The 10,993-nt window shown below is 36.4% G+C and overlaps 1 protein-coding gene across 5 annotated transcripts in view; it reads left to right on the forward strand.

The window, feature by feature from the left end:
• The window catches only part of tmem108 (transmembrane protein 108), a 68,772-nt gene extending 61,483 nt beyond the window's left edge, over positions 1-7,289 (forward strand). For all 5 annotated transcript variants that reach the window (XM_051882363.1, XM_051882361.1, XM_051882364.1 and 2 more), the window contains one exon: positions 5,504-7,289. In XM_051882363.1, coding sequence (XP_051738323.1) covers positions 5,504-5,620 — 117 coding nt within the window. In that variant the 3' untranslated portion in view covers positions 5,621-7,289. The remainder of the gene's footprint in view (positions 1-5,503) is intronic.
• The last annotated feature ends 3,704 nt before the right edge of the window (positions 7,290-10,993 follow it).

The following is a 10,993-nucleotide window of genomic DNA, read 5'->3' on the forward strand; positions in this document are numbered from 1 at the left end:
TTTTTCACAGAGTACATACTTCAGTGCATAGTATATAAGCAGGTGAATTGGGATGCAGCACAACTGATTAGGTGAATTCCTAAGGCTCTAACCAAACCCCAGAATGTCCAGCGGTTAATACATGTGCTCTGATATGGTGGTGTTTGTGTGGTTGATTTGGGTTCGATTCCAGCTTGCAACATTTCATGATCCTGTTCCTCCCTCATTTCTCCATCATTTTGACTTCATCATTTCACTAACAAAAAAGGCCAACAAAAATGGAAGAATGTTTAGTACGTTTTTATGGTTTTTGCCATTTACAACAATTAACCTTTCATTTAACTTTATGCTTTTATGAACAGAAAATGTTTGCTGTTCATATGATTTACTCTATGAATGATCATCTGAATAAAATATCTGGCTGAATGGCACAAAAATAGATGGCTTTCTATTTTTCTATCATGAAATAGGTGTGTGACGAGGGAGTTGAGTTTGTAGCAAAATCCATGAAGCGCATTATTAGACCATTTTCTAAAGCTGCACGATATATTAAAACCATTTAAAATCATAATATAGGATAGAGCTATTGTGAAATCACAAAGGCTGCGATTCAATTAATAAATATATGTGCTGCGGGTTATTTACATTTTGGAAATACATCTCAGCTGACGCGCATCTCAGCAGCTCGGTTAACAAACTCCATCTCGGCATATATGCTGTGAGTTTGGGTTGCTTATAACGTTCATCTGGGAATGCAACATGTGACATTTCAACAGATTTGTAATGTAAATCATTTATAAACCTATGCCAACACGGGATAATACATCAATAGGTTTCTAAATATGCAAATTGTTGTTCATCACGATTTCAAAAGAAAAGTAAAAACCCTCGCTCTGTATGTTTTGATGTCCACATGTTCTTGCTCAAGATATTACAGTGGCTGTAGCATTTCTATCGTAAAGAAATGGCCAAATATTAAAGATTAAAGGCACAATATGTAATATTTTTGGATTAAAATATCCAAAAAAACACTAGAACAGTGTTATATATTTTGTTGACTTGTGTACTTACATTATTCCAGATGTTTTCAAGAATGTTTAAATTCAGAGAAATTAGCCATTTTAACCAGAACACGGACCATGTCCGTGCGTCGCCTATTAATGACACCATATCTGCGTTACCCTCGATTTCTGGTTTTATTTTATAGAAACCATGGAAACACCAAAGACGCTTTAATATATTATATGTTTTATTAGACAAGGGAACAACTGTTTGGATATATTTCTAGACAGAAAATGAATAATTGTTATATAGCTCAACACGTTTAGTCTTATTGTTTGAATCTCGTTTTCTTGATTTTCCAGCATTATGTGGCATAATGAAAGTTCCGCTGCTCTCCAGCCGTGTAACGCACTCGTCTCTCATTAGCAACCGCTCCAGTGGCCTTGTTCAGCTCTCACAGCACTTGGCCCTGCTCTGCTTCATCCTACAGTAACGTTAATAATCTCATCCATGAACATGAACAATGTCCTGTCAAATTCTTTTCCACCGACTGTGAGGTGAAGATGACATCTCCCATGATTCCACGCTCAATCTCGGTGTCATCAAGCTACGCCTTTGTTTTGAAAAGGCGACCTTGAAAAATTACATATTGTGCCTTTAAGTGGACATTTGTATTAAATGTTGTTTGGCCAATATTAAACAAGGATTTGATCATGCTGTAGAGTGTAACAACAACAATCACCCTCCACAGGCATTTGTTATAGTACATAATGATATCATAAAATTGCTTCCTTTTGATACTTTGGGCCAGATTTACTAAACAGGACAAACTAGCATGAGAGCACAATTCCAAAAAAGTGCCGATGGGAGTGGCAAGTTCTGTGCATGATCTACTGACAACATGCAAATTAAAGGTACAACAGGTGATTTTTTTTACGGAAACATTTTTTGTTATACTTGTTGAAAGCCTCCTAATATCTTGATAGCATCACTATGTTAAATTGACTAAATGTATTTTTATAAATATATATTATCTGTGGAAGGTGTAGGACCATAAAATGTTCATCCAATCATTATATTCAGTCTGAATGAAATATGATGTCCTACCTGCCTGTCAACGTATGTTTTTACATACCCTCGTGCACCCTGTTAGCGCAGACATCATGCGTCATCAGTGCGTTTCATGGTATGCAGAGTTTATACAGACAGACCTTAGTCACGGAGCACCGCAAACAAACAGCAGCCACCTTTTACAGTTCCTACCGAATCAAAACAATGGGATATGCTGCGTTCACATCATAACTACCATAATTAAGAGATGGCAACTCGTGACATTCTAAACAGAGCGGTTTACATCCTCATTATTATCATAATGTTATGTGCTTTGAGAGGTAGTTTAACGCCATCTCTTGTGATGCTTTGCCAAGAGCAGCTGTGTGCAGGTTTGCCAAGTTTTCACAACAAAACCCGCCTAGTTGCTACTCAAAACTAGCCCAAAACTAGCCCAATCGTGTTTCAGGGGGCTCCCCCGGTAAAAATCACGTTCCGGGGGGAAAAATCTGTTTTTGGTGGGGTTTCCCTGGTAAAATTCGTATTCCAGAGGCTAAATATCATGTTATTTGGGGTCGCTTCAACCCTTGGACATGAAAAACAACCTGCGGCAACAGTGTAAAAGTAGCCCAGTTCTGCAGGAAAACTGCGGACTTGACAACACTGGCTGTGCGTGCCTGTGTTTTGGAGGAGGCGTGGCTTTGGAGAGCGCTTTAAAGGGAGGGTGGGATGTTATGATTTGAAAGCAAGCTCGCTATTGCTAGCCTCTCTGAAAATGTCCTATTGCACCTTTAAAGAACACAGACGTAGACGGATCATTTCCTTAATGACCAACGCAATCTACCAAGAGCAGCGCAAATTAGCGTCTGGTTTAAGACATGCTTTTTTTTGGGTGGTAAATAATGGTGCAAATACCAGTAAATTGACTAGCGCAAACCTTAGTAAATCACTTTGCATGATTCATTTAAATACTCTCCTGCCATAAATTTTGCATCTGAAAGTAACACTATTTCAGAGCTAATTTTTCACTTTGTGTCTTTAGTAATGTTAAATCCTGACAGTAGTTTTTTAACACCAAAAGAGGGTTTTTCACTGGAGCAAGCTGTTTGTAAATTGGGCTCTTTATTTGAAACAATTATTATTGTCTCAATGTTATTATGTATCTCAAGTCATTTTAAAGGCTATTTTTCACATCTATTTTTATTACCACAAAAAATATCTGATGACACGATTAATCGTCAAAATAATCAACTAATTCTTCAAAAACCTAAATAATCATTAGTCAGCCCTAGATTAGTTAAAACATTTCAAAATGCACCTGCATTGATTTGCATTTTGTGACTTTCGGTCGAATAAAAGGCCGAAAATAAAATATTTTTGCAGTCATATTGAAGATTCCTTAAAAATAGTGTTAAAATATTGTCTCGTCTTGTGAACCCAATATCGTGTATCGTCTCGTCTCATTAGCTAAATGTATCGTCACACACCTGCAAGTGTAATCATTGCAATCTAGACATTAGGTGCGTACCATTTCACGTATTTATGTAGTGTTCACACTGAAAATTCCAAAAGGAAAAAGTGCACTTTAAATACCCGGATGGTGCACTAAATTAACGGAAAAAGTGTGGAATGTTGGACACTTCATGCACTCAACTGTTGCAGCTTTTATTACGTATCGGAGGGGAGGGGCTATCAGACTCTGATGCTGAATGACAAAATAACCTTATAAAATTCACACACTACACGGATGAGTACATAGTGTATAAGTGCATAGTGCATCATTTGGGATACAACTAATATGTGCTTAAAAAGCTCACTTAAAGGGTTAGTTCACCCAAAAATGAAAATTCTGTCATTAATTACTCACCCTCATGTCGTTCCACACCCGTAAGACCTTCGTTCATCTTCAGAACACAAATTAAGATATTTTTGATAAAATCCGATGGCTCAGTGAGGCCTGCATTGCCAGCAAGATCATTTCCTTTTTCAGTGCCCAGAAAGGTACTAAAAACATATTTAAAACAGTTCATGTGACTACAGTGGTTCAACCTTAATATTATAAAGCCATGAGAATACTTTTTGTGTGCCAAAAAAAAAAAAAAAAAAAAAAGACTTTATTCAACATTATCTAGTGATGGGCGATTTCAAAACACCGCTTCATGAAGCTTCAAAGCTTTACGGATCTTTTGTTTCAAATCAGTGGTTCGGAGTGCCAAAATCACGTGATTTCTGTAAACGAGGCTTCATTATGTCTTAAGTGTTTCAAAATTTCAAGTTCACGTGACTTTGGCAGTTTGATACGCGCTCCGATCAACTGATTCTTTGAAGCTTCATGAAGCAGTGTTTTGAAATCGCCACTAGATATTGTTGAATAAAGTAGCTATTTTGTTTTTTGTTTTGGCACACAAAAAGTATTCTCGTTGCTTTATAATATGAAGGTTGAACCACTGTAGTCACATGAACTGTTTTAAATATGTCTTTAGTAGCTTTCTGGGCATTAAAATAGGAAATGATCTTGGTGGCGATGCAGGCCGCACTGAGCCATCGGATTTTATCAAAAATATCTTAATTTGTGTTCTGAAGATGAATGAAGGTCTTACAGGTGTGGAACGACATGAGGGTGAGTAATAAATGACAAAATTTTCATTTTTGGGTGAACTAACCCTTTAATGGTAACTGAGAGTGATTTAGCATGATTTCCCATTCATGTTAAATATCGCCACCTGGTGTCCAGAGACCAGATATCTAATTTTAAAAACACTCAATAGTTTATCTCTTTTGTCAGATTGTTACCATCATCCATTCATTGACATTTTCCATTTCCACCTCTCCATGCTTCTTTTTTCAACCTTTACTTTCCTGCTTGCTGGCATTTTCTGACAGGAGTGTGATGATGATGATGATGATGATGAAGAAGAATCATGTTTTGGATGCCGGTGACTAAGGTGTTCATATCTTCCTTTACTGCAACAGAGACATCCACTCCCTTTCTTTATTCCTTTATCCTCAATTTTCCTCTATATCAGTGTTTTCAGTTGACTATTTTATCTTATCCTACTCTCAATTTTTTGTAGTCCCCCAGTTTTTAGATAGATTTGAAGATAGTTGGATGGATGGATTCATTTTGATGTCTGAAGGAGAATTCCCATTATGTGTAACCACACATACATTACGTCTCAGAATCTAGAGCCTTATAATTAGGCCTAGTTGTCTTCCCCCACAGGTGCAATTTAACCTGCTTCTTCCTTCATTTCCTCCCATTTATTTCACACATGCTGTCTCCATGGCGATAGAGCTCAATCACTACACCATAGAAATGCACATTTGTGTCTACAAGAAGTTGAACATAGATCCTAAAAAGATTACCTGTTCCTTTCACCTTAATTGTATTTAGCTCTGTAGCAGCTGCTCTTGAGTGATTAGCTTTTAGTTAGCCAAGTATACAGTGCTAATGTTCTTCTTTGTGTTTCAGGAACAAGAGACGTGTCTGCCCCCTAATGGTGACTACAGCGACAGTGGCGTGGTTCTGGTTAACCCCTTTTGCCAAGAGACTCTCTTTATCAACAGAGACAAGGCCTCTGATATCTAAACACACTATATTAAAAGGAGACAAAATCCCTGAGGATTTTCCTCTCTCTTTTATTTGCTTGCATTTTTTAAGAATATATATAAATAAATATATATATATATATATATACATATATGTGGTGAACCTTCAGAGACTGCGGTTTATATATGAAACTGGTTTCAAGGAGCTGAAAGAATATTACAAAAAAGAACAAATGCTATTTACTATGAGGGGGAACCCTTGCATATTTTTCTGATGTGGATTTTCTACCAATGCTTTGTTGTGATAAGGGTTTTTATGTCTTTTTTGAATAAAAACAGTAAGTGTTGTTGCTCTTATGTTCCAGTGGCTTTGGTGGTGCAAAGTGCTGAGAAACATGGCGCGTGGTGTAAGGATGCTTGTGTGACGTTACCCAAAATACTTAATACGATTACTTAAAAAGCCTGCCGCACTTGAATTCCGTATGTAAGGGGATGCAGGGGTAAAGGGCATTGATTCTGGAACGGTTCTGGGATGGGTACTGCAGCAACCCTCGCGTCCCTCATGGAGGAACTTGAGTTGATTGCCTGTTTGCATTTGATGGAGGACGAATCATGACTTTCTGAGATGATTGTCCCCAGATGAGTCACCAGCCAAAAGACAAAACAACCATTGTCCCATTCCTTAGATGTCTGAGATGTTTTCATGTGTGTAAATGTCTTGTTGCATGCATCTTTTCTGATTTGAGGTGTATGTGTGTCTTTGGACTAGATATGAAACAGGATTTTGTTTCTATCAAGATTTCGTTGTTACACCCTACCACCCTAAAATTCACGTCGACAGTTGCACAAGCAAGTAGAAAAAATGCTTAAATGCCAATGACATGCCTCTTACAAAGCCCTTTGTATGGTAATGTTACTGTGCTCCACATTTCACATCATATATGTTCATATTGTATGTGTTTGTGTTCAACTTAGCAGGGCTAAGCATTATACTGTATAACTGTAGTGGAAATGCATTTTTTTTTTTTTTAAATAAACCATTGTATTTGTTTATTTGCTACGTCATGCTCTGATGAAAATGGCACTATTATTGCTTCACAGGTTGGCTGAATATATATATTTTGTTAGAAGACACATGTTTTTCTTAGTGAAGGGTGAATGAGTGTGCTTGTGGTTCTGTCTGTCTATCTCTCTGTCCCTTGTGTGAACACTGAAGAGAATAAATGAGACCAAAATGAATTCCTTATATTTCTCTTTGATTCTCAGTGCTTACTGCTGTATTGTACAGTTTTTTAGATGAATGTCAATGATATCACTGGATGTAATAGAGTGTAATTGTTAGATATAAAGACATACAGATTAACTATTTTATTTTGTACTTTCTTTGACTATGCGCCACTAAGGTTGGTAACATGTTTTAAGACCATATCATCATTTTTTCTTTACATATCTCATTTTATTTTTCTGTGTGCTTAGCAGATTTTTATATATTGTTTTATATGTATTTTTTATTTTATTTTTTTTCATTGTTTCCGTCCTTTTTTGTGTGCTGGCATGAGTTTTAGATATGTAAGCAGAGGGGGCGGTAATTGCTCAGCTGACAAGAAAAAAACTGCTCTCACATATTATGAATCATGTCTAATCTTTTGTAGCACATAAACTGTACTTTTTACTGCTGAGCAATACAAATAAAAAGGCTTTAAAGGCTTCTTCAGTCTGTAGCTGATTTTTATCTATCTTGGGGTTTTGTATCCGTTAAAAAAATGTTAGTATTTAAAGCAAAATCTGTTGGAGCACAAATGCCAATGTTTTCCCCTTGATTTAAAGGTTTCTGGAATCTTTCCTGTTCATGCTATATGCTGAATGAAGCTTTTCTATTCACAAGCTGTTCAGTGTGACACAACTGGGACGTTCACTGGATCACCCATTCATTCATAGTCTCTCAAAAGGTGACAGATTATTGTAGCCCTTTTATAAACACTCTCGATCACATGGCTGCATGCTAGAATGCAGTTAGGTGTTATAGTCTTTGTTTTGTTTGGCTTGAGTTATTTGAGAAATTTAGCTAATATAAAAACAATACAAATATATTAGGCCTATGCAGCTTTATGTTTTATGCTAATCCAGTTCAAGAGGGATGCTTAAAGGCACAATATGTAAGACTTTTGCATTAAAATATCCAAAAAACTCTAGCACAGTGTTATATGTTGCTTACTTGTGTATCCCAAATGTTTCCAACAACGTTTAAATCCAGAGAAATTCACAATTTTAACCAGTGTAATGCCAATGGCGTCATGTCCGTGTTATCCCTGCTTTTACTGCTGTAGAAACCATGGCAATGGGTGAATCAAATGACCCAAGAAGAGTTTTGGACAAGAGGAGAAATAAAATGAGGATCAATATCGGCGTGGCATTTCCTAACACTGTTTAACAATTCTGATGAACAAGTCTATGATAGTGTAATTAAATACAGTATGTGTAATACATAAATAGCAAGTAGAGTCAAAAGTACTGACTGAAATTTTAAAAATGTGACGCTTTGAGCACTGTCGAGCAGATTCATAAGCACCTCTGTTTGAATTTGAAAGTGGGAGCGTTTGAAAGCAAGCGTCTATCAGCGGACAGTTCCGTTTTTGAAGTGTTGATCATTGAAGCCAATCACAGACATATCTGATGAGAGCGTCAACACAATGGCCATTCAGAGGTGTTTACGAATCCGCTCAGCAGCGCTCAATGCGTCACATTTTTAAAATTTCAGTACCGACGTGGTACCGAAGTCGGTACTTTTGACAACTCTAATAGTAGATCAGACTTTTTGCAAATGCTGTGGGTATGTTCAAATGTAGCCTACTTTTAGTATGATTGTTTTGAACACGTGAAACTGCGCTCTGTTACCCCAACGTTTAATTCGACAAATAAAGTGACATATGAGTAGTAATTTAGCATTAAACATTACATTACTTGTGGCTAATTCATTAGAATGAGATAAAATCATGTGATTAAATGTAACGGTTATAAAACTTTATTTCATTACCTCATCCATGAACATGATTTGTCCCGTCAGATTGATTTCCATTGGCAGTGGAGGTGAAGATGACAACCCCCATCATTCCATGATCCTTCACAGCGTCACCAAGCTACACCTTTGTTGTTTTGAAAATGTGACCTCTAGTGGCAAAAAATGACATACTGTGCCTTTAAATTTACCATGAAATCAAAAAAGCAATTCTTTTTTTTAATAAAATATTGCAGTGTTTTTTTTAAATGATTTATCTTTTTTTCATGTACACTCGTAACCTTTAATTAACTTTCCCTCCTTGCAACAACATCTATTCTCTGATAACGTGTTAAATGATTTATCATTTTTCTTTTTTTTATTTCATGTGCACTCGTAAACTTTAATCAAAATAACTTCCCCTCCCTCTTGCAACGGCATCTCTGCGGGACAACCTGTAACTCACATGAGATCACAGGAGTGGCAAACCACAACAATCCAACGATTCAATCAATTCCTGATGGACAAAATCAAGTCCTGCCCTACATTTTTTTTCTTGTTTAATTAAGAAGCCCTTTCACTCAGATATATATCACAATAGGGAAGAAAAGACTATCGCAGCTTCCATTTCATGCCGACTTTAACAGAGAATTTTTAATCATGTTAGTTTTTCTTAAAATATTATTTTAAATACTACTTAAAATATTATTTTGTATTAAAAAACTAATTCTGAATTCTTTATATTCTTTTTTTATACATAAATCTATTTTATTCTTTTACCATTTCACATTTCTATATTCACAATGTCGTATTTAAAACCATTTTTTAAATGTCTGCAGTGTATGGTTGGCATTCAGGAGATGGCCCTTAAGTGGTTTGCCTACTAAAAGATGACATATCTAAAATAAACATTTTCTGTTAATATAGGAAATTTTTCATCTACATCAGCTCCTTTATTATGTGGGGTTCCTCAAGGGTCAATTTTAGGACCTTTACTATTTACAGTGTATATGCTTCCTCTGGACTTAATCTTTCAGAGATATGGCTTGTCTTATCATTGCTTCGCTGACGACACTCAATTTTATTTTCCAGTATTCTTGGACAAAAAAATCATTAATTGAGAATGCCCTAATTTGCTTCACTGACATCAGAAAATGGCTAGCAGGCAACTTCCTCCATAAATGAGAGCAAAACTAAACTTTTGATTTTTGGTTCTCCCAAGTCCTCTTTGATTGGTCTGGTTGATCAACTAGGACCTCTGTCATCAAATGTACAAGATGTAAAGAGCCTCATCTCTGCTTTTAAGCAGATCAGTGGTGCTGTCAAGGGTAGCTTTTTCCACTTGAGATCTATTGCAAAAGTTAAAGGGTTAGTTCACCCAAAAATGAAAATTCAGTCATTAATTACTCACCCTCATGTTGTTCCACACCCGTAAGACCTTCGTAAATCTTCGGACACAAATTAAGATATTTGCGATAAAATCCGATGGCTCAGTGAGGCCTCCATTGACAAGCAAGATGATTACCACGTTCAAATGCCCAGAAAGGTACTAAAGACATATTTAAAACAGTTGGTTCAACCTTAAAACAAAACATTTTCATAACAATGAAGTGACGAGAATACTTAAATAACGACTTTATTCAACAATATTTAGTAATTTCAAAACACTGCTTCATGAAGCTTCGAAGCTTTATGAAAATTTTGTTTACGAATCAGTGGTTTGGAGCTTGTATCAAACTGCCAAAGTCACGTGATTTCAGTAAACAAGGCTTCGTTAAGTGTTTTGAAACTTTTCGAAATTTCAATGGTTCACGTGACTTTGCCAGTTTGATACACGCTCTGAACCACTGATTCGAAACAAAAGATTTGTAAAGCTGTTTTTTGTTTTTGTTTTTTTTTTGGCACACAAATTAACATTAGATTAACATTTGGCACACTTCATAACATTAAGGTTGAACCACTGTAGTCACATGAACTGTTTTAAATATGTCTTTAGTACCTTTCTGGGCATTTGAACTTGGTCATTATCTTGCTGTCAATGCAGGCCTCACTGAGCCATCGGATTTGATCAAAAATATCTTAATTTGTGTTCCGAAGATGAATGAAGGTCTTACGGATGTGGAACGACATGAGGGTGAGTAATTAATGACATAATTTTCATTTTTGGGTGAACTAACCATTTAAACATCTTCTTTCTAAACCAGATCTAGAAATTATGATCCACTCATTAATCTCATCAAGGTTAAATTATTGCAACTCATTATACACTGGGCTGCCTCAAACTGCCTTATCCCATTTACAGATGGTCTAAAATGTGACCACTAGGCTCCTGATAGGGTCTAGAACAGGGGTGGGCAAACTCGGTCCTGGAGGGCCACTGTCCTGCAGAGTTTGGCTTCAACCCTGATAAAATTCACC

Source organism: Ctenopharyngodon idella, chromosome 23 (assembly GCF_019924925.1).
Source record: "Ctenopharyngodon idella isolate HZGC_01 chromosome 23, HZGC01, whole genome shotgun sequence".
Lineage (NCBI taxonomy): Eukaryota > Metazoa > Chordata > Actinopteri > Cypriniformes > Xenocyprididae > Ctenopharyngodon > Ctenopharyngodon idella.